This window comes from Alosa sapidissima, chromosome 6, assembly GCF_018492685.1.
Source record: "Alosa sapidissima isolate fAloSap1 chromosome 6, fAloSap1.pri, whole genome shotgun sequence".
Taxonomy (NCBI): Eukaryota; Metazoa; Chordata; class Actinopteri; order Clupeiformes; family Clupeidae; genus Alosa; species Alosa sapidissima.
The window spans coordinates 25,121,331-25,146,290 of NC_055962.1; the positions used below are offsets into that span (position 1 = coordinate 25,121,331).

Below are 24,960 nucleotides of genomic sequence, written 5' to 3' on the forward strand. Positions count from 1 at the left end.
AGTGAGAGCGAGGAGGGGTATCTAAAGAGAAGTGTGTTTATGAGAATTAGGTTGGAGTTGAATGAGAGTGCAAGGTTTTCTGTGTGTGTGTGTGTGCATGCATGTGTTGCAGGGGTGAAAGGTGTAGACCTGTTGAAATGGCAGCAATAAAGCAAATATATTTGTTTATTTCCATGCAATGAAAGATGTGAACGGAGCTGTGACCCTATAGGATTTTGTGTGTGTGTGGTGTGTGTGTGTGTGTGTGTCTTTATGAAGGATGTGTTGGGATCAGATGACTCAGCTGAGTGACTCTCCAGCTAGTTCCTGACTCTGCTTCCAGAAATGCCATGCTGGCATCCTGCAGTCATCTAGTAATGCCAAATATGCAAGCATTGGCCAGACAGTCTTCTCTTCTCCAAGTGTTTTCCTCTTGAGATGTGACAAATCTGTTTTTATTTTAAAATGTTTATTCTTGGGTGGGGATGTCTGTTATTGTATGCAGATGATTAATACTTACAGTACAATTTTTTTTTTTTTAATAACAATTATTATTGAACGGTCTTGTAATCTTGATATGCTCTGAAGATTCAGTAATATTACTCAAATGCTTTTTATTATGATATTACTTGACTTGCTATTTGTGTTTTGAAACATCTGTATTTGATCAGGTTTGCTGGAATGGGTAATCTACTCAAAGTCCTGACAAGGGAAATAGAGAACTATCCCCATTTTTTCCTGGACTTTGAAAGTAAGTGTGAAGGAGGAGTCTGGGTGGGTGCAAGGTATCACTCAACTCTTTCTGTCCAATCAGCAGGTGGTTTACACTGGCGGACAGGACCCAGGCATGAATTATGTGGGCATATACATATCTTCTCAAGATGGTGCTTAGATAGCATAATGTCCTTTAAATATGACATTTTCAACACCGTTAACAAATTTGCATTGCTAATTTAATTTGACACTAAAGCGTATGCAATGAATTTTCAGTGTCATATGTGAAACTGAAAATTGTTTACAATAACAACGGCACCATTTGGGAACTGCTCTTTGGCACCCACCTCACTGTCAATCATGCACAAGCCCCGCCCTCTCACATAGACTCCTCCTATTTGCTGGAGCTGTTTTCACGACTTTCACGCAACACAACCCCCCCCCCCCCCTCTCTCTCTCTCTCTCTCTCTCTCTCTCTCTCTCTCTCCTCTCTCCTCTCTCTCTTTCTTTCTTTTTTTCTTTCTTTCTTTCTCTCTCTCTCTCCTCTCTCTCTCTCTCTCCTCACTCTCTCTCTCTCTCTCTCTCTCTCCTCTCCTCTCTCTCTTTCTTTCTTTTTTTCTTTCTTTCTTTCTTTCTCTCTCTCTCTCTCTCTCTCTCCTCTCTCTCTCTCTCTCCTCTCTCCTCTCTCTCTTTCTTTCTTTTTTTCTTTCTTTCTTTCTCTCTCTCTCTCTCTCTCCCCCCCTGTCCCCACCTTCCTCTTGTCTTTCGCTTGTCTCTTTCAGATACCAAATGGGGAATCTGTTTAAAAGTTCTCACTTGCACAGACCTTGACCAGGGGCCAAACTTTTTCCTTGACTTTGAAAGTGAGCAGAGCTTTTGCCTGGCCTGTCTTTTCCTTCCCCATAGTGTGTCTTGCACGTTGTGTTGACTCCATTCTGTGTTGTGTCTATGCTCTTCAATGTTTGTATAGTCTTGTCCTTGTATTGTGTGTTGTGGCGTCTGCTCTGCATGTTGTGTTGTCTCTGTTGCATGGTGTGTTGCTGATTCACAGCCACCATTCCTTAATGTACACTCCTCTGTAGACTGCACAACTAAGCCACTCCATATAGTCAATTCAGCAGCAAAGCACCCGCACTAGATATCACTCACTTGCACTCACATGACATCTGTGTCTCAGCTTTAATCCAAGTTAAGACATGTTGTTGTTTGTTTACTAATAGAAGCACTATATAAGTAACATGTTTGCTATTTTTTTTTTTAAATGAAAGCATGCTTCTCCGAGGTGGTTAAGTAGGTTTCTCCTGCCTGCTTTGCTTTTCCACTGTTTTCCTGCCCACTAATGTGGACTGACGCTGTTAACCTTAAAGGTTTCTGGCCCCAGCACTGATTATTAAGCACCAAACTCCAAAGCTCGACTTGCCTGGGGTCCTGCAGTAATGTTTTTGTAAAGCCAGGTTGATGGCAACAGTCACGTGACCAATGGAAATTGACATTAAAGTACCTGGGAATAATGACAGAGATTACAATATTGAATTGATGGTCTGACATATAATCACCATCTATTTGTGATAAAACTATGTTGATCTTCAAATTGAAATAAAGCTCCCATTATATAATAGAATGAATTTATTCTACCAATGTTTACACATTTACAAATGTGTAAACGTATTAATATTGAAGATTAGTTGCTATATTGCATGTACTGATTGTGTGTGTGTGTGTGTGTGGTGTGTGTGTGTAGATGCACAGCCTACAGATTGCGAGCGGGAGGTGTGGAACCAGGTGAACGCCGTGCTGCAGGAATCTGAGGAGCCATCCTGTCAGGCCTGCAGGCATACAAAGGAGCAGGACAGGAGATACGAGATGTACGACACACACACACACACACACAGTGTCTGTGCACAGTCAGCACAGATGCACCCATCAAAAGTATATATACTTATAAAAAGTATATATACTTATACAAACTCACACCTACGCATACAGACACACCTTCACATACAGATAAAACACAATCTCACATACGTTACCTTAACGTTTATAAAGGAGACAGACAAGGTGACTCATGCCAATTATCCATTAGCCACCCATGAACCCAGATCTTAGTTGGCTTCAAACATAAAATGTCCCTGGCATGAATATTCCCTGTATGAGCAATACACAGCCTTGAAGGTGTAGCAACACTTAGAATCTGCCGTAAATGACCAAAGTGACGTTTTGTAAATCTGTATTATGTAGTCGGTACTCCTCCATTTGCCGGTGCCTCTACTCATTAGTAAAGTCTGTTAATGCTTTGTGGAGTGGGAGTCTTTGGTGTGATTCACTGATGCCCTGTGGCGTCTACAAATCCCACAATGCATCTGTGTCTGCAGGCGATCCAGAACCCCAGTGACATGCTCCTGCAGGAGCGAGCGTGGAACTCGGTGTGTCCACTCGTCATCAGACTCAAGAAGTTCTACGGCTTTTCCATCAGGCTGGGTACGCCCCTTCGGCACGCCTTGGTCAACATGAGGACCCTTGTCTTCCTGCTGGTCTTGCTCAGTATCTGTGTCAGTTCGCTGACGTTTTTAATACAGCGGATGTTCCAAGCATATGATTGTGTCGCGCACCAGAATATAAGTGCTATTCGCTTGTTGGGGTGTGTCTTTGTATTTACAGAATATTTACGTGTTACCTGCCTTTTCCCATAGAGAGGACCCCTTTAGATGTCTTTTGTCTTATGGCCATGTGAACGTTTTGCGTGTCCTTTCCCCCCCTGGTAGAGAAGGCCCTGAAGAGCCTGCTGGAGTGTCTGACGTGTCCGCCCTACACGCCCATGCAGCACCTGGAGAAGGAGCAGGCCCTGGCCAAGCAGTTCGCCGAGATCCTGCACTTCACGCTGCGCTTCGACGAGCTCAAGGTGAGCCTCTCTCTCTCTCTCTCTCTCTCTCTCCTCTCTCTCTCTCTCTCTCTCCTCTCTCTCTCTCTCTCTCTCTCTCCTCTCTCCTCTCTCTCTCTCTCTCTCTCTCTCTCTCTCTCTCTCTCTCTCTCTCTCTCTCTCTCTCTCTCTCTCTCTCTCTCTCGATAAGAAATAATCAGAAGAAGTTGCGGTCTTGCAGGAACATATATTCAAAGCTATATTAGCTTGGCATGATTATGGAACACTGCAGGTCTGAAGCAGCCAATCATATCCTCAGAGATCCTAGATGCAGGAGCAGGCAAGAAATCTATTCTTGTTTACAACACTTGCCAAACTTGTGTTTGTTTGAATAATATGAACTGTTGTGTTGTACATACGCAACAGCAGATGGTGCCTTTAAAACCAATAGGAAGGTAAAGAGAGTGACAGGAGGTGAGTGGGAGTGGGAGATAGAGAGATGAGGTAGGATTAGGAAATGATCAGGGTCGGACTTGAGCCCAGATCCCTGTGGACCTGAATGTGGTATGTGTGCTGTTAGCCGCAGCGCCCCCTCTATTAGCCACTTTAACCTGAATGTGGTATGTGCGCTGTTAGCCGCAGCGCCCCCTCTATTAGCCACTTTAACATGAATGTGGTATGTGCGCTATTAGCCACTTTAACCTGAATGTGGTATGTGCGCTGTTAGCCGCAGCGCCCCCCTCTATTAGCCACTTTAACATGAATGCTTACTAAAGCAAGCAAAATCTGGGGCAAGTATCTCACCTGCATGCAGAACAGTTTAGATGAAAAGGTTGTGGGTGGTGCTAAACATTAATGCTTATGCCATTCATTCGGTCCTCTCCTGCCTCTCCACATTCGGGAAGTAGCTGCAACAAAATGTCTCATTGAATGGAAGTGTCCCAGCAATAGCTTTGTTTTGTTTTTAAAGGCACCCTTAACAGTTTTTTTTTTTTACCTTAACATAACGTTTCCAAAATCATTATGATGGCATATAACCTCGTAACATGACAAAGGGTTCTTCTGCCATTGTCTGAGCGGCCCTCTGTAGGCCTAAAAACGTTCTGGTTTTGGGTAGAAAACAGCGCCCCCCCACCCCCTTTCGAAATTGTAACATAAAAGAGCTGCTATGCTACAGGAAATCGGAGATCCTACAGACTGCTGTCTGTGCATTTCCTCTATATTATATCGGAGTTATGTTCAAACTTTGATGCAAAAGATGCATATTTACTGTTTGTTTACTGTTCCGTTTCTCAATTGAAGGGGGACGCCGAGAGCAAATATTGTTAAGGGTGCCTTTAAAGTGCAGAATGCACTGTGCTATGAAATCTCTGGTACGCCTTTTTAATTTTGAGTTGCTGAAATCAAAATTTCCGTTAATATGTGAACGTAAAAATAATGGGCACACCGTAACTCTGAGCTCATCTGTTTCCTCTAATGTTTTTCTCATGGTCTTGCCGTTTTTGTTTGTTTCTTTGTTGTATGTTCCAATGCTGTCCCATTTAGATGAGAATTCCTGCCATCCAGAATGACTTCAGTTACTACAGAAGGACTATCAGTCGAAACAGGATAAATAACATGAATGTGAGTTTATCTTGGACAAATCCCCACACCCCTGATCTTGGAAAAGCAGCATTAGAATTACAAGATGAAACATAACATTGTTCTGACTCCTAGCTGGACATTGAGAATGAGGTCAACAACGAGATGGCCAATCGGATGTCCCTGTTTTATGCAGAGGCCACACCCATGCTGAAGACCCTAAGCAACGCCACAACAAACTTTGTCACTGAGGTAAGCATGGCTGTTAACACCCCCCACCCCGTGACTAATACAATCAATGATTTAACAATATTCTGTGTACACTGAAAGTCTTTTTGGCTTATTAATAGTTTCTCCCTGTCGTGTGTGTGTGTGTGTGTGTGTGTGTGTGTGTGTGTGTACAGAATAAGACGTTACCCCTGGAAAACACAACAGACTGTCTGAGCACCATGGCCAGTGTGTGTAAGGTCATGCTGGAGACGCCGTAAGTGACCTTTGAATGACCCCAACTGTTTTAAACTGCCCTTTTATACTATGGAGATTCACTGGCAGAGTTTCAGGGCTGACAGGGATCATTAACAGCTTGTGAACTTGGCATCATCAACGAACATCCACCAACACACCCAATGAATGGAGACAAGACTCTGCTTTACATCTTTCCAGGGCAAGTCAGTGGAAACTGAAGCATCTGTGTACTAGTAAAATCTGTTTTTGTGTCTGTGTGCATACGGTTGTAGAGAGTACAGCAGTCGCTTCAACAGCGAAGACACGCTGCTCTTCTGCATGCGGGTGATGGTGGGCGTCATCATCCTTTATGACCACGTGCACCCCAACGGGGCCTTCAACAAGTCCTCCAAAATTGATGTGAGTTCTGTTCTGTTATATTATATTATATTATATTCTATTCTCAACGTGAAGTTCTGTTCTGTGGAGAGACTCTTGTGAGACCTGTGGTGTTTTGCCTCATGCTTTTTCTGTTCGGTCTCTCCACCTTTCAGATGAAAGGATGCATAAAGGTCCTGAAAGAACAGCCAACAGATAACGTGGAAGGTCTTCTAAATGCCCTGAAGTAGGTCCTGGGGTCTCTTCTCTTGGGGTATCTTCTCTCCAGAGTTTGTATGCTCATGAAAACCCTGGAAAAGTCACAGGATTTTAAAGTTCAACATATAAAATTTAACTTTCGTTGTAGGTCTAATGAAGTTAATGATGTTATACGGCTACTGTTTCAGGATATAGTTTCCACTTGAATTGACATGGCTTAACTAGCCTATTAGAAAAGGAATGGAAAAGGTTGTAGGGGGTCCGTGTTGCTGGTCTCAGCTGTATGGAAGGGGTAATGGCAAAATTGCATAATTGCACATTTTTTTTTTTTTCAGGTTCACCACCAAACATTTGAATGACGAGTCCACTCCGAAAAACATCAGGACTATGCTTCAGTAAAGTTGTTTTTTTGTTTTGTTTTGTTTTGTTTTGTTTTTGTTTGATTTGTTTTTATATATATGAGGAGGATCAATGTACTGACCTCAAAGATGTATATGTTTACATTATTTAAGGACTTGATGTTAATACTTGTGTGTATTTACATAGTCATTCCCTCCATGTCACTGAAACATTGAGAAAATGTACCTTTTTATTCTATAAAATCCAATCTACCATCGCTGATTGCCTATACTGTTTGTTGAAATACAAAATCAATGATGCCTTTTTTTTTAAAAGAAAAAAGAAGCCTTACAAACACTCTTGAAAATCATTTGCCATGCAGCTATCTGAACCTACAGCACTCCCAATATAATGAAGTGATCATATTTAACCAAAGGGGGTCGTTTTGTTTGTGTTGTGTCCGTGGGATGGTGGGTTTGGAAGCCTACAGCAGTATTGGTGTATTGATGGATGGTCTTGGTAGGTTAATGCATACAAACTGTGCTTGTGCGAAATGTGTTACTGCCCAAGGGGAGACCACGTGCCACATAAAAGTCCCGGAACCAAATGTTCTTTTTGTTCGTTTGTTGGTGTGCGTGTTGAATTTTGTTCACTTGATGTGTTTATAAACTGGTTTTGGAAGTTTGATGGTATTTTTTTTATCTTTTGTAATTTCTGTTTTCCAACTGCTTGGGTTCTTTCTTTGGCTCGTTAACTTCTCACGGAACCTAAGTTCTCCTCAACATTTACTTTACTTTGTGAAATAAAATAAGATGACCTGAAGTGTTCATCCTCATATCTGTAAACTGCCCCGTCTACACAGTTTAGGCACTCTTGATTCAAATGTTATTCAGCCTATTTAAAAAGTCAAAAATAACCACAAGCTTTAAGTAACTTTTAATAACCACCTTTTAGAAACAGGAATAAATGTCCGTGACATGCACTTGTGTGACAGGAAATGTCCACAGTGTGAGCGGACGACCGTACAGGACAGCACAGTAAATCGTGTTTGTTTGAGAACTAGCCTGTGTGAATAGAGAGGTTTGTGCTTATGTTGGTGCAGTTTGTCTTGAGTGTCTTGCATAGCTTCCAGGTAAACGGGTATCTGTAAATCTTGTGAACATTTTAATTGAACTGTCTGTCAAAACTGAAGCCACCCCATAGTCCATGCATGCAGTACTGACTCTTGACTGCTTATAGATATCAAAACATGACTGGTTGGGACATTTACCAATCAGAAATGAGTCATAAAATGTGTGATCTCATCTACCACATATTTGTGACATGGCTATGTTGAGCCATCCAGTCAAGCCAAGAAGCTGCCTAACCTTTCTAACTTGGCTTTGCAGACATTCAAAAAAAGCAAGTTTTCCCTTCCTGTTTTCTCTCATTTGCTCTGCTTCATTGATGCTGTACAGAAAAGCGCTTGAGACACCTGCTACAGATGAAATGCTACTTGTGAAGTACTTAGTGGAGTAAACGGTCAGGTTTCTGCATTGGCCAGGGGGCAACCAGTTCTGTGCTGCTGTTCTTCAATTGTGTCCTTCAGGATGATCTTGCTGAACATTTATTAAGATTCATGCTCACACAAGTTCAGGTTGAAAACCTAAGTGGTCTTTTGCCCTCATTTTGAGTCCTTTTGTGGATGCTATTCCCGAAACGGAACTTCAGTGAGGGGGCATTGCATATCAATACAAACAAGGATAGTTTCAGCATGTTTGGAGCACTTGTGAGATTGGTATGACTGTCACATGCTTCGAACAAATGAGCTTTTTGTCTCATGGCCATGCCACAATGTATCTGATTTGTGGATTTTAGTAATGACCGAATTTGCTGTGTTGTCGTGTGTGTATTTTTTTTTTTTTTTTTTTTTTTTTTTTAAACCGTGTATAATGGGGGCATGAGTGGACCAATGTGTCAGACAATCACCTACTGTTAGTCCACTCTGGGACGCTTGATCATTCAAGTAAACAACAGTGTTTCTGCCCAGCACAAGTTGTAGATCTAGAAAAAAAAATTGTGAATTTTGTTGCGCTTTCATTCAAAACAGATATTGTGTGTGTGTGTGTGTGTGTGTGTGTGTATGTGTGTGTCTGTGTGTGATTGCTATGGGAAGAAAAATAATTTGGGCAGACATCCATAGATGTTCACAGGTGACTGATTTGTTGGAATTGTGGGATCGTCAGAACCCATCTGAAAAGCCATAAACTAACCAATGCATTACTAATAGAGCCATGAAGTAAAATAATACTTATTTTACTATATTCACAGTATATACCGCTGACTCATGGTGTATTAACTGTATGAGCTATAGCATTCCATATCAATTGCAATTGTACATAAGGTAAATGCATTTACAGTTTCTGCAAAAACATTTTGTAAGAGACATCAACTTGGACAGACACAATGCCTTTACAGTGCAGGGTGAAACATTTGCAAATCATTTTTGAATATTGAGGAGATAAGTGTTAACTGACGTTTGTTTTAATATTTCTTTAAGCTGATTTGTTTTATATAAACATCCTGTGTCACTTGCCTGTTGCATAAGGAATGGATGTGTGGATCAACAATAAAATTGGTACATTTTCAGCACTCACAATTTCTGTACTTATTTCTTACCTGTGAACAGCATGGCCTACATTAAAGACATAAAATACAATATATGAACAGGCCTAAACATGATCTACACTTGCCAAAATATACCATAATATTACAGACTTGTGGTTGCCACGTATACAAAATATATTAGGGTAATGATAAGGACTGTACACTTGGGGGCAGTGTTACGCACGAAATGTGTGTCTATAAAGTCCATGGAAAGAATTTGGCGTGACACCCACATACGCAAAATCATTAGGGGTAAGTCTCAAGAAGTGTACTGGACATCCAACTGTCTCACCTTGCATTGTTATAATGTTTAAAATGATAGGAGCGGATGGGGCTAAATCAATTACATCCATGTATAAATACTGCAGCCAGAAAACACGAGGTGCAACTATGGGCTGATGTGCTGCAAGCTTCAACTGGCGAAATACCGGTGATTTAACGCAGCTCACTCACTTGTGAAGATTAGGCCTTCTACTAAAACAACTTTTGTTTCAAGTCTTAGTCTGTGGGTGTTTCGTGGTCATTTAATAAAGGTCTTTCCCTTGCACTCATAAGAGCAATCTGATTGCCTTGTCTTAGCACGGCCTTTTTCGAGTAGTCTAATGAACCGTGGCCAGCTCCAACTTTTGCTGAAGCTTTTGCACAATTGAAGTGTTCCAGGTGTTTTCGTGGTCCAGTTGTTATGTGGGCTATAGGCTACTTGGCTGCATTTTCTCTCTTATCTCCTAAGCAGGACTGGGGGAGTCATGGCATGGCACAGCCAGTTCTGCTGAAACAGCAGTCAGTAAATCCTACAGGTTTGCCCTGAAAGCACAGCAATGTCATGACCAGTGATTACTTTTTTGCTGACCTCTTGCAGTGTGGATTGAACGCAACAGAAAGCAAACAAACAGAAAGCGATAATGTGTACATCATCACATTTAGACTTATAGCAAATGCACTGTGCCAGCCAGTGCTAAATAGGCCTAATATTCTAATTTCTTACACATCATTCTCACTACTCCCCTGCCAGGCTAATGTGTCAAGACTAGCAGCAGGCCATTAGAATTAGGCCTTCATTTCAGACAACTGTCATAGGTGTATGTGACGTAGTGCCGTCACTAGAGTGGAGTATGCGCTCTGACTACCATACCGGTCAAGCTCAAGCTGCAGGTTTGGTTCTTCGAAGACCCGGCGTTTGAGGTCGGGTGGGGTGACTGCGCTCTCTCCCCTCGCTCCCCTCGCTACATGTGGTGTCAGAAGTGGGATGGCTTGCCATGAGGCCAGCGGAGGCATGCCCAATGTGCGAGCTGTATGAGGGACCCCCAGGATAGATTGACCCTTGTGTGGGGGATCCTAGAGATGGGTGAAGCACAAGTGTGTGTGGGGCACCCTGGGGGGGGAGAAGTATAGCTAGATGCAGTGTTTCCCACAGAATTGAATTGTATTTGGTAGTGGGGGGGGGGTGTTGAGCAAACATTCTGTGTCAGAGTCAATAAAATGAATACCTCATAGTTATACTTGCCTTGCACGAGAAGTCGATATTGACAAGTAGCTGTAATGTTACAGTGTGCTAACCTCGACAACCCAACAGTATTCTATTAGCGTAGGGATACTGCTTCTTATATGCTTGCACATAACTTAATTAGATTATTAATTATAAATGAGTACAACATAGAAAATCATTGTATGGTGGTCAATGTTGATATTGTGGTGGGCTGCCACAAATAAGTCAATGTATGGGAAACACTGAGATGCGTGAAGTGCATGGGCACAGTGTCCAGTGTACGCCTATACTACAGCGTCTGTGTATATAGCTACAGTGTATTTAATCAGTTCTAGTGTGATATTGGCATACAAGCTTAAATTAAATGTCTGCATCCTTTTCTTGGTCACCAGGCCTAGGCCTGTCCTTTGAGGTTGACCTCAATTTTCTATTGTCACACATTTCTGAGAATTTATATACAGTATGTATTAATGTATCCTTTATTTTTCCAGGAGAGTCCCATTGAGATCTAAATCTCTTCTTTAAGAGAGTCTGGGAACAACAAATATTAAATGCAATTTCATCAGGTGAATGGCTTATCTCAAGCTTCACGGTCATACTGTGCCTGTGAGGTCATCCAGTTCAGCTACATTTAGGTAAAGAGAGCAGTAAGGTCAACATTAAGAGAGGTGTGACCGCTTGAGAGACGGCACAGAAGGTCAGAGCCTTGAGCGCGGCCTTGGCCTCAGTGACCCCAGGGTGGCATGAGAGATGAGGCGAGGAAGCACAGGGGCGGGGGGGCGCGTTTCCGTCATGGGTTGCCACGGCAATTTACCTCAGCTGACATTTGATGAAAAAAACATGAGTGACTTCACCTGCCAGTCTTGTTTAAGAGATGTCCCCCTCACTCTGAAAATCATTTTTATCATCATAGCTTCCCTCTGAAACATTCCCTCAGGGCTTGAAACAAGGTTGAGCCCCCCCCCCCCCCCCCCCCCCACACACACACACACATATTTGTTCTTATTATTTTCTAAATGGCAGTTAGATAACGACCCTTGGTGTCACTGTGTTTTGCCCCTGGCTTCTCAGACATGGACTTACTCTCTGTGTCTCTTCGAAGAACACAGAGAGTTTTTTTTAAATACAAAATGCAAGCCTTTGTTTTTGCTGGCTCTAGCCAGTCTAGCTTGTTGATTGTGGTTGATTTTTCCACACATTTTAAAAAAGGAGGATGATTCAGACAGGTCACAGACAGACAGACTGCGACTGTGAAGGTGTGCTGAATGGAAACCGCTGCTCTGCAGCTTGTGACAAGGATCTTAAAAAAGGAGGGGGCCGAGTCCCCATTCCTTTCTCTGATGCCTCACTGACATGCACACTGGGAAATGAGTCACTAAAGACCAGAGATAAGGAGAAAATGGACATACTCCTTTATGTCTCCTACACACACGCACACATTTCTTTCTTTCTACCTTTCTTTCTTTCTACCTTTCTTTCTTTCTCTGTTTGTCTTTCTTTCTTCTCTTCAGAAATAAAAAATAAAAAGAACTAGCTAGCAGCTCTTACAGATGACTCGGAGGCCCAGTGCTGCTGGGGATTGCTGGCTTATTGATGGCAACACAATCTCCTTTTGTGTCCCCAATCGATAGGCAGAGGAGAGTGCAGTTATTGGCATGGGGCTCGGAGAGATGGATGAGAATAGCTCAGGCAGGCCTTGAGACGGCACCGTACAACGGCCATCTGCCAAGATCTGCACTCGCAAGCCTGTCTGATGATGGCTCTCATGGCTCTCATTCCAGCGTGTGGAGCATTCCAGCAGGACTGTGATGGATGTAATGTGATGTAATTTATTTATTTATTTCAACAGGGACAGTGCACAATAAACATGAATAGATGCATTGTGCCAGGTTGTAGCAAATGTTGTAGCTGGTGGGGCACGAGAGCAAACCAAAAGATCACAGTAAATCAGTGAAGAACAGAGGTGCGTTCAATTTCGTAAACACCGGTTTCTATTTTCCCTGTGTTTCCAGCAAATGTTTGTGAACACTAGCAGTCTGAGGAGGTAGTTCTCCGTGAACATACAGTGGAGTTAGACAGGGGTGGACTGGCCATCTGGCCAATTGGTCACCAATTTTCTTTTGATATTGAATTGTTTGTGATGAGTCTGTAGTCAGATACTGAGGCAGTGCTAGACATTCTATAGAAAGGAACAATGGAAACATCCTCCTCCATTGTGAAAAATGTTTTTTTCTTTTATGTGAGTTTTATGAGCTCATAAAATGTGTCACCGCTGAAATAGTGGATAACCTATGAGTAAGGTCAGATCAATCCCATTTAGGCACATTCATAAATAAGAGGATATTCTATTCATCACTGACGTCCCTTATTGAAATGGAATTATTACATTGAAATGGAAATCTATGGAAGTCCCCCATAAGTCACTGACAGTTTGTCTTCAGAACACTGCACCTTGAGAGCTCACATTCCTCCAGACCATTCCACCGTGCTTTAGTCATTCCAAAGGCATGTTGGCTACAATCTGCAAACATTCATTCTGTCTACCGTTGCTCAGTATTATATCACTGAGATGGTATTGTATGATACATTGGCATTAGAAAGGAAAGGAATTGTGATACCTTGAAGGTAAAAATGTGACCATACCCCAATGTATAAGTATTGGTACTTTAAGAATGGTGCTTTGATCAGGTTTTGATAAAAGCCATATCTCATCAGTTCACCAAAAAAACAAAAATCACAAAAAAGAATTCCATTGTAGTTCTTCTATTAGCCTCCTATGTGTTTTTTTTTTTTGCCGTGGTATACTTTCAGCATTGATATTAAGATAATTAGGCATGGTATGGAATCAAAGTTATAATTTTGGTATCACATCTACTGTAGATGTCCCATGAAAAAGTATTTGGTATTACCTCTAAGCGCATTAAAATAAGCCACCACACTGGGCTCCAAATCAAGTGCTAAGCTGTGAACAGCACATAGCACACAAAATGCCACGCTGGGGTTAAGCCAGTGCAATATGACAAGTGGCCCATTGCTGCCCTCTCAATAAAGTCCCTTAGCAGTTTTAGAAATGCTGCCAGGCCGTATAGGACCACAGCGGAGATGTTAATAGTTATTAATGCACTGGAATGCCTCTCAATAGCTTGATGCTGAGGTCTGACAGCTATCCAACTGTACCATCAGAGCCAAAAGAGCAATTTTATGATGGCCACTGGAGCACAAACTCATTCATGCGGTTCCATAGTGATCCTGGAATTACGGATTAAGGAGCAGGGCCTCGGCTATTTGGGTTTTTGGTCCCATGATATTTCTAGTTCACAGACATGGGTTATGGTATTGATTGAATGCATATTACTGATAAAGTGTGTTAATTCTGGCCATTGAAAACAGGGTGCTTCCTGTTGTTGTTGAAAGATAAATAGCAGAATGCACTTTGACGAAGTAAATGCCTCTCATATCGTTGGTGCACTTTTGTATTTGTGTGTATTTTCCTTAAATCACTGTATCATGTAATAGACAAAAAGATTCACAAATTGCACCACATGTTCTTTGTTCATTATCATTGTAATATGCATTAGATGGTGAAACATTACAGTAGTAAGACGTCATCTTTTTTCTTAAGGACACATTTGAAGCCCCAAAGCCACTAGGCCTATTTAAAATACATTTAGAGGAAACCTTTTGATCATTTGTACTTGTTTAATTCATACGTAAATATATTTTTAATGTAGGCCTATTTTTAATGAACAATATTTTATCCAATTTTCAGGATTATAAATGAGCATTAAGCCTCTGTTGCAGCTGTTTGTTAGTGCTCACCTCTACTAGCACTGACATGGAGTCTATCTTTCTTCAGTTCTGTGAAAGCCCCTGTCTGTTTTAATAAGTTACACACTCTCTCACTCAGCAATCATGTCGGGTGATTAATTGGGGTTACAGTCAGGGTTGTGTAATGCAATTTCGTGAGTAACCACACGACACACTACGCTTCATGTTAGAATGAGCCTACAACCACTTTGCTGTGTCCCTGATGAGGAGTGGTGTGTGTGTGTAAGGCGTGTAGGACTGGAGTGGTAATGGGACACAGAGAAAGCCAGAGAGACAGAGCACAGAGGGACTGATTGAGTGGAATGATTGACTCGAGTGTTGGTATTGGTCTCCTGTCCTGCTTTGTTTGATGATAGCTATCATGGAGGCCAGAGTTGCGGGTGATTTCACCACACTTTCCGGCTTGCTAACATTTTTCCTGACACCGTAGTGGCTTCTGTTTTGATACAGTTGGAGCTTATGATTGGGAATAAGGAGCTCTGAAGCAATTTAGACTTGGTTATAGTTAGTCTGCGCCATTTTGAAATGTGGCTGGGAGTGAGATATAGCACTGGATATAGGCTATTTACAGTCATTCAAATGTGTTAATATACATTAAGGGTCCTTTGCTTGGAGACATATTCTTTTCATTTCTCCTTGATCTTTTTGTAGGTGGTACCCATGCCGCCCTTATTATCCCAAATGCTTTTCAGTCGGAAATGAAGGGTTTCTGTTTCACGCTGATACAAGCTGATTGTCAGCTCTCCTGACAAAAACAGGCCATATTCTGACAGAACACAATCACTGGACTGAAATATTTGCAAAACAAATTTCCCAGCCCGCTTTTCATGTTGCTTGGCTGCCATTCAGCTGCCCTGAATGAGTCTGACCTTGCGCGCTCTCTCTAAATGGTCCTTTAGCGCACACCCAGGCATCCCCCTCCCCTCTCACTGGCCCATTACTCTCCCCCAAAGCTGGGCCCCGTCCGCCTGCTCTTCCCCTTAAGCCTATCCCCTGGAGGATGGCGAACACAGAGAGGCTTTTGCCTGTGGGCTGTTTGCCGCTATTGTGTGGGCACTCGAGCATGCAGCCACGGAAATGGGGTGCGACGGAAATATGTAGAAGTGCTGGAGATTCACTATTAAAGTGTTCACAGAGCCGCGAGAGAGGGGGAGGACAACAATGGAGAGAACGGAGATGAGGGATAGTGCTGTTGTATACAAGGAGAGGGAGTTACGGGCTCCAGAGTGATCTCTTATCATTAATACATCTGTTGGTGACTTAGGCTAGTTTTTGAGAGAAATATATGCGGCAGAGTTACAAAAAACGTTGTTGTTTATGTTATTTGTTTGTTATGCTTTTTTAAATCAGTTGTATCAGTTGCATGTTTTTTAATGAGGCATACTTGAGGGTCCTCTTTGACTAAAGAATACTTGGCTTGAAGGCCACTCCTGTTGCTTGATGTGGCCGCCCCTATGGAGTGTGATGTGTCCTTTCTAAAGAGACGGGTCTCCTTTTTGACTTTCATAAACAGCTCAGTCACGCCACACAACTGCCCTAAAGGGCGGCTGAGAAGCAGCAAGAAGAACGAAGAGGACATGCTCACATCCTTGCTATTCTCTCAGGTGTTCCTCATTGGTTCCTCATATGCTAATTCATGCCAAGCTATGAGACAGTCCCGTAATGAAACAGTACAGATTTGCTTTGAAGAAAACAAGGTTTCCCTCGTGTTTGTCCCAAATTAATCAACACCCCCATGCTGGTGTGTGAGGGCAGCAGGCTAATGTCTCCTCCGGGCCAGCGCACACAGGGCTGCCAAGTGCCTGTGCCCGCCAGGCCTCGCGTCAGGCCTCCGCAGGGAGCCGTAACACATCTGCAGGGCGACAGGACGCTTCCTCCATTCACTCGACTCGCTTCTTGTTCTGCCGGTCCAGCCGAGCAGCAGGAGTCGATATTGCCACAAAGGGGATGTAGTCCCCTGGGTGACCTGCAGTCCGTGACCGGCCAGCTGAATGTCCCTCCCAGCTTGGGAGGCGCTGGGGGGGGGGGGGGGGCATGAAGCTCAGTCCCCTGTAGCGACTGCCAAGCTTCCTTGTCTAATGCACTTATCTGAGCAGCCTAATGTACAGTAGTTCATTTTGCAGCCCAGTCGCTCGTTTTTTTTCTTTCCGAGTGACAAATTTAATATAGCAAACCAAGAAAATGACATGACAGATCTTCCATGGATTTGCCTGTGTCTTCAAGTTAACGGATTAGCCAGTTATTTGGTGGTTGAGAAGGAGAAGCTGTAGTGCAGTTAACCCTATTCTGCTTTTTCAAGCCATCTTGACTCAACCCACGATGGCACCCAAACTCCAAATAAATGACTCAATGTTATGTAGCACTTCAAGACAGATGGTAAGCTATTGCAATGGAGTGGCTCTGGAATACTTATATCTGGGTACAAATGAATAATTCAGTGTAAAGCATGTGAAGACCATGAGCTGTATAGGCTACATATGGGTCAATGACGTGACATGCAGATTTCTGTGTCAGTGTCCATTACTTTGGTTTAAAATAATTGTAAATGCTTCAAGCATCATTTTATTCTTTAAAACCTGTATAATTTGAACATATTTTCTGTTTATCATAAAAAATATATATATAATTTATGCTTTGTCATCTCAAACCCTCAAAATGTCAGGTGGCACAACCAGGTAAAATACTCATTTAAACCAAGAAATAGTAGATTAAAGTGAACAAAATGGTTGAAAGATGTGTTGTACCTAATTATTCTATTAAACAATATACTTTTGCAACTTTTGGTGGCACCACCTGACATTTTTTGGGTGGTGAAATTGCAAGTACAGTCTAAAAATGTATTAAAACCCCTGTGAATGTTGTGCAACCATTAAAGGAACCATATGTAAGATTGTGGCCAAAACTGGTACTGCAATCACTTTCAAAATACTGTAGAGCGGTCTATCCCCTCCCCCTCCCCCTCCCCCTCCCCCCTGACTCGAGGTTGCCAACCCGGATGCCGAAACACTACTGACTTTATGATTAGTAGATAGGTGGAGGGTGGCGCATCAGGCCAAAACACAACATGACATGACAAAACACAACATCAACATCAGTTGAGGGCTGCAACTTCACTTTTTAAATGACAATATCCTGGCCGTACTACTATTGTCAGTGATATAAGTATTTGAAATGAACATGATTTTTTAATGTCTAGTGACATATCAGGGCCATTTTATGATTAATTGAAATACATTTCTTACATACGGTTCCTTTAAGACTTGTTTAAACACAATCTTCCCACTTCAAAAAATGCATTCTGTCCTTTTTTTCAAGACTATTTTGAAATCACATTTTTAAAAGCCTTATTTGTCAATGACTTATATGTAAAGGTTGTATAAAAGCTCTATAAAAGTATAGAGATATTCGAGAGAAAGAAACTACTGCTACGCTCATTTTTGTGGCACAACACAGAATGGCGGCCCAAACTCCACGTGTGAACGACAGAGACCCTCTGAGAGCTCTGCAGTGCATACACAATCGGAACTTCTTTAATAATGGATGGCCTCCTTTCTTTTCTCTGACTTGACAGACACTTGAAAAGACTCGCCGCCTGCCCCCCCCCCCCCCCCCCCACCCTCCCCATGATGCCCTGAGCATTACGTAACCAGGGGCTGATGAATGATACAGTACACTCAATTCTCCCTTTTCTGCTCTCTGCTATGTTGCGTAACACAGGGGTCCAGAGACCTTTAGTTTGCCACTAATTTAAACTAAGCTTTTCTTCATCTTTTCTGTTGATTTTTTCCTCCTCTCTCTCTCTCTCTCTCGCATAGAGAGCATTTGTGGTTCTGCATGGCACACAACAGCTGTTAACTCTTACATAATGCAGCATAATTGCCATTTTCGCACCCATCCCTGCAGTTCAGGAAGCGTATGCTTTGCTGATTGCTTTTGAACCACCCCCACCACCACCACACACACACACACACACACACACACACCTCCCTGTGTTGGTTCTCCCCGTTAGCTTTTGTGCACTATAGTGCCTGTGGCCGTACAGAGCAGGTGTTTGGAGAGCCTGGCTAATGGAAATCCAAATGAAAGTCCGTCTTAATATGCCAAGGCAAGCGTCCGAGGCATGGCATCACCATTCCGTCGCAGGTGCTCATCTCCTCACAGCTGATAGGGGTCTTAGTGCCACACAGTTATATTTTAGATGGGTTTTATGACTTCAGATGTTTGTGATGTGCTAAAGTATATGTTGACACATAAAGCTAATGGATGTTTACTGTAGGCTTATGCACAAAATTAATTAACATGTGTAAGTGTGCTTTATTTACTCTCTGGAGCACTTTACTCAATGGTTCACTGATATTTTGTTAACACAATGACACAACAAGGGAAAATAAATGATGGGTGAATGTAAGGGAATAATGTCAAATTCAGATCTGGCATTCCTGATAGGGCCTTGATTGCCATACGTGAATGAAGATTGCTGCTGAACAGGTGCTTGCAAATTACAAGACTAGAAGATTCAGGGTATACTGAAACGATAAAGGTTTTGGGGATTAAATGAAGTCCTTCTGTTCCTTCAGCAGAGTAAATACAAGCAGAGTGAATGTCTGTTCCAGAGCCTCTTGTGTGTAGACCTATACCACTGGGGATCTCATATGTTAATGTGTTCAAGCCTATACAGTGCTGCATATGGAAGGACACGTCATCCTTCGCCAACAGCAAGCAGAGCACAGCTGGTCAAGGAGAGAGGCAGCAAGAGAGAGACAGAGAGAAAGAGGATGTGTGTGAGAGAGAGAGAGAGAAAGGGATTAGGTGTGTGATTCTTAAGAAGTGGGTTCACACTCTCCTCTGGAAATGGGTCAGAAAAGTAGCCTCGTCTCCAAATTCACACCTCATTAAACAGGAACCTGTCAATCATTTCTTAAAAGGGGGGTGGGGGTGGGCACAGAGCAGGAAAAAGCCCTATGTGTCTTCAGTAGGTTAGAGGGCTTCCCTTGGGCACTCGTCTGAAAGGGGAACTTGATTTACAGACTCCACCAGAGCAAGGATGCTTTTCCTTTGCCCTTTCCTGGCACTCCTTTTGTCTAGATAGATAGATAGATAGATATATAGATAGATAGATAGATAGATAGATAGATACTTTATTGATCCTAAAGGGGAAATTCAAGATTCTGGGAGCTGAGTGGGAGTCTCTCACTAGTCTGTGCAGTCGACTGCAGCAGAAGTCGGAGCGGAGGGGCTGCATCTCTCCCCTTATCCTATCCCACCAGCCCCTCTGATTGGTATGCAGGACCAGGCGGCAGTGTTCTGCAGTGTGGGTTTTAAAGAGAGAGAGAGAGAGAGAGAAACTGGAGAAGAGAGAGAGGGATTACCGCATTGGGGGAGACACCTCTCTGTGTGCAGAAACACACACTCACACAGACAGATACACATATACACTCAGACACTGTGTTGCACCAAAATGTGTATCAATCCCAGAAAAGTTTTGTGTTAGTTTTATTGCATCCACTATATTTTGCTGAGCATCAGAGCATGCTGAGCATTATACACACTATGTAACCTGCAGCTTTATTTATCTGTCACATCACAAGGGCCCTGATAATAACATTGAACTATTGCAGAGATAAGTCCTAACAAACCACATTTCTGGTGCATATACTGTATACCAGTGTATATCTGTCTAACTGTAGTAACAGCAGCTCAGAAGAAAAGCCATTCACAGCCATCCACCTTGCGACGGGAAGATGAGCCATAATGCAATAACAATGAGAAATGTTCCCATTTGTGAGTGCACAGGGGGGGCTTTGGAGACTCAAACGGCTGCCTTTGGCACAGCCCTGCACAGCAGGACACCTCTCCACCAACCCAGAGTGCACACCCAACGCCAGTCAAAACAATGGCTGATTTATGTGTGCTGGGGGCCACTTCGACATTTAGGTTATGGAGGCAGATCTGCGGCTCCATTGTGTTACGGGGTGGTGACATTCATCAGCGTGTGGAGCGCTGGCGCTACACTAGTACACAGTAAGCAGGTAATGCAGGCAGGTGGGCCGAGCGGCGAGGTGCAGTGTGAACAGGCTGTTCCCAGCAGGGGGGGACTTCAATGGATTTTCTGGGAGTGCGTTGGTTGAACCCAATTATACTGGTGGCAATAAATCCTTAGTGCTGCCATTTCCCTGGCAGACCTGCTGGTCCTCACCGTGTTGCTTTCGTGGTCTTCCTTCCTCTGTCTCTCGTTCCCTTCCTCTTTTTTGCTCCTTCTCTCACCAGACTGCTCCCTCCCTCTCATTCTTTCCCTCCTCTCTCTTTCTAGTCACATTCCTTTGCCCCCCCATCTCTCTCTCTCTCTCTCTCTCTCTCTTTCCCTCTCACTCTCTCTAGACTCTGTCTCTCTGCTGTACTAGCTCTCTTCATCTCTGTTTACCTCAACCCTGCCTCCTCTTCATATCACGTTCCTTCCTCCCTCTCCCGGCTCATTCTCTCTCTCTCTCACACTCCCTCTCTCTCTCTCTCTCTCTCTCTCTCTCAAACACACACACACATACACTGACATACACTCCCATTGGGTCTGACCTACCTGTGAAGTCTTTGTCATCCTCTGACTGCTCTGCCCCTCCAGGACTCTGCTGCACCTGTGAGGAGTGAGGAGATGCTCTATGCCCAGAGGGACTAGCTGGCCAGAGCACTGACCTCTTAGCCCTTCTGTTCTCACAGAAACCTGTAGGCACTGATACACCTGCAACCACCCAACACTATCATCCTACCAAAGGCAAAACAAGGAACCAGGTCCAGAATTGGATAAATGTCTAATATACACTTATGCTTACTGCTTTGATTATAATGTTTCTGAAATGATGTATGCGTATGTCTTTGTTATAGACTTGAGTATTGTCATAGCATAACAACATCCTTCTTAGAATCACAGTAAGCCAAAACAGCCGTTCTGAAATAATGTTATGAAAATAGCAGGATATGCCCCAGGCAGGTCCAGTGGCCTTTTAGTATACAGACAAATATCCAGCTGCGTCCAGGCTTGTCCTGGTCGTAATGCTACAGTGTGGGTATTTCCTGGCATGTCTAAGCCATAAAAGGCTTATTAGTGATATGGATGTCTTCCTGGGTTGCATTTTACAGACCTGAAGCACATTACTGGTGTTTGCTTTTCAGACAGCTGACAGGTTTCCTATTAAAATAATGCTCACTACTATAAGTGTAATAATTTAAAATGAAGCAATATGTAAATGGCAACTGTGTTCTCATGAGCTGTCTGCTGTCTTCATTATTATGTCCTGTCATGCATAAACCTCTAGTGTAATGTCTTATTTATATATTTATTTTCTGTTTTAAGGCTTAATATCACACAGAAACAAGCTCATTCATTCTCTTTGCACTAACACACATGCTGCCAAAGCAGGCATAGTGTTTCAGCCAGGATTGCACAATCTGCTCAAAATGCTTCAGTAATATAGTCTCATACAACATGCTTGCGTCTCCCTCAGTTTATCTTATTCAGGCCTTGCCAGCTTCTCAGCTGAAACTCATGCGCATTTATCTGCAGTGTCAAGAAGGGACTAATAGACTACAGGTTGACTTAACAGAGAGCCATCAACTATCTACGACAATTAAAATGGTGTCATACAATTGTTTTCTTAAGGTAAGGAAAATGTTTGGTTCCATCTCTCGAATAACTAGTTAATTTCTAGTCTAGAACTAGTTAATTTCTAGTCTAGAATTTCTAGTAATTTCCTTTGTTCAGGCCTTAGTGTGCAACCCAGTCCAACCAACCAATGTAGATCAGCAATGTGTACTGTTACACAACATACTGGGCACTGTACCCCACCCACTCTTCACTGTACAGTTACTACTTCTTGTTAACAAGTGTGCACAAATCTAAATTCAGCAGAGTAATGTATTATGGATATGGTGGTTATTAATAAATAAGATGGTTGTTTGCGGAGCGAGCATTAGGGCTCACACCACTCAACTCAGATGAGAAAGGCATTTTAATGCAATCAGCAGTCGGGACAAAGCACATGCAGTGCTCTCTCCGCCCCCCTCCAGGGAAACTCTGCAGTCATGGCCAGATAATAGTCGTGCACTCATCATTTTTCATGAGCCAGTAGAATGCCTGTGATATTAAAAATGACTCTGCCAAGAGGTCAAAGTTGGTCTTTAATATGAGTGTCTTAATATTTACCCAAAGAGATGTGCAAGGATTACATTTACATTTAATCATTTAGTAGATGCTTTTATCTGGCGATGTACAGGACAGTGAGTGCACAGGATTAAGCCGTTGTTCTTCCAGGGAATTGAACCAATTATCTTGGCACAGCAATGAGCTCCCAACTCTGATATCAGAGCTGTATACACTGCAGAAAATAAATAGTCTGCAAGTGAAAATGTCAATTCAGTTGAATAGCCACTGTTCATTCTTTTATTGTAAATTCTCCCCAGACCTGGCTTCAGTTTAATGATGGATTTAGCATCACTCAGGTCATTTTAACGGAAAAGGATATGTTTTAGAATGATGGATCGTTCTTTGGGTGACTTCCACAAAACAGGCCGTAAAGCTTTGGATAATGCTCGGATGAAGATTTCTTTGGTGATTAGTTTTAGTTTTATTAGTTTTTCTTTACTTGTATTTTAGCAACCCTCTTTTTTTGCTTTCTTCTAGAACATTCGGCTTTTACAAAGAACCCAAATGGAACATTTCTTGGCAGTAGGACCACTGTAAGAATAAATAACAATATAAATGTACCCTGCTTGCACAAAGCTCATTCTCATTTGTTATGCCTTATCCATTGACAAGCGTTTCTGGAACATTCTGAGTTGTGTTCGCTCTGTCTCTGAACCTCAGATACTGTGCCCGAGGCCCGAGGCTGTTCTCTGAGAACCTCTTTGCATAGGTCAGGCTCTGACATTTGCAGGGGAAAGTAAGAAAGCATCTATTACTGACCGTATTTGCTCATGGAGTTGAGAGAGAGAGAAAAGAACATTGCACACTGAGCCAAGTCTGTGATGATATGCTATCCAAATACATAAAAAAAGCCTGAACTGGAACCATCCAAAAGTTATCTTGTCTCGTATTCCCTGTATTTTGGATGCACATTTTGTCCCACAGGAATGCCAAGCATTTGCATAAACAGTGCGTAACCTCAAAATGCGCAACCTTGCCTGCGTGTCAGCCAGCCTTGTGCACAAAGAATAAGACCTTGTTATTATCTCTGAATTCATGCACACATTAACCTGTATCTGCAGCCTGCTCCTCCACTTCTTTAGAGGTGCTGCCGTCAGCACTCCAATCATCCTCATTAAAGGCACAGTGAGCTCCATGTAAAGACAATAAACAGCTAGGGCTGTCTCAAGGCAAGGAGGTACAGATGAAATGACAGCTCATATAAGTCTATACGCAAATACCCTGACACTCACCACGAGTCAGAAACATTGTTTATCAGAAAGTTCATGATGTGTGTTCTGCTACTGAGTGCCATTTCTTAGGTGTGCCTTCACCACATCACATCTGCCCATAAACTGATGCTGTCTGATAAACATAATGATTCTAAACAGAAGTTTCAGAGGTAGATTCATACAACGAAAATGAACCTGCTGTTAGATCTTCCACTGATGGTAGACACACTAGTGTTATCTAGTGATGTTTGATTTTCCCTGTGCATCCCTCTTCCTCCCTGTCACTTGAGATCAAGAAAGTTTGGAATCAAAAGTTGCTTTAGGTTCTTGTTAGGTTCTCTCGGGGCGGAATCAAAAGTTGCTTTAGGTTCTTGTTAGGTTCTCTCGGGGCGGAATCAAAAGTTGCTTTAGGTTCTTGTTAGGTTCACTCGGGGCGGAATCAAAAGTTGCTTTAGGTTCTTGTTAGGTTCACTCGGGGCGGAGTCAAAAGTTGCTTTAGGTTCTTGTTAGGTTCTCTCGGGGCGGAATCAAAAGTTGCTTTAGGTTCTTGTTAGGTTCTCTCGGGGCGGTGCAGTGGCTAAGGAGCTGGACTAGCCCTTGTAATAACTAGAATTGACACTTTGGATAAAAGCATCTGCTACATGAATAAATGTACATGTAAAGTAAATTTTTAGTGTAGGACAGGCATAATCAACACAGCAGTCCTCATAGTACCAGTACTAGATGGACTTCCCAAGTGTCCTTCTTCTTGCCGTGTGTCCTTTCTTAGTTGTAGATCTGTTCCGGTTTAGTCCCATGCAGACTTGTTTTAATCTCAGTTACGTACTGTAATCAATCCGAGTGTTCTGCTGTTAGAAAAGCTTGGCCACAACCACCTCAGCAGTATTAGAAGGTTAAATCGCTCCCATTGAGATCTATAGACTGTGTAGAAAAAGCAATGTTTGTTCCCACACATCTGAAGCCTGAATCCTGCCCTCCATCCCAACCTGTCAGCAGCCCTAACTTGCACTTGGGCGCCTGTTGGTGAGGGGGAACGCTAATGCGTGTTGAGGCATTCACTTTTAGCTGTCGTTTTGTGGTGTAG

General features: G+C 42.8%; 1 protein-coding gene across 1 annotated transcript in view; it reads left to right on the forward strand.

Annotated features, from left to right (window-relative positions):
- fam49a (family with sequence similarity 49 member A) overlaps positions 1-9,142 on the forward strand; it is a 36,267-nt gene extending 27,125 nt beyond the window's left edge. The window contains 12 exon segments of the mRNA XM_042096412.1: positions 651-730; positions 1,476-1,556; positions 2,435-2,505; positions 2,508-2,558; positions 3,066-3,171; positions 3,456-3,592; positions 5,096-5,173; positions 5,267-5,383; positions 5,536-5,615; positions 5,869-5,995; positions 6,130-6,200; positions 6,508-9,142. Coding sequence (XP_041952346.1) covers positions 661-730; positions 1,476-1,556; positions 2,435-2,505; positions 2,508-2,558; positions 3,066-3,171; positions 3,456-3,592; positions 5,096-5,173; positions 5,267-5,383; positions 5,536-5,615; positions 5,869-5,995; positions 6,130-6,200; positions 6,508-6,571 — 1,053 coding nt within the window. The 5' untranslated portion in view covers positions 651-660 and the 3' untranslated portion in view covers positions 6,572-9,142.
- Positions 9,143-24,960: the final 15,818 nt, after the last annotated feature.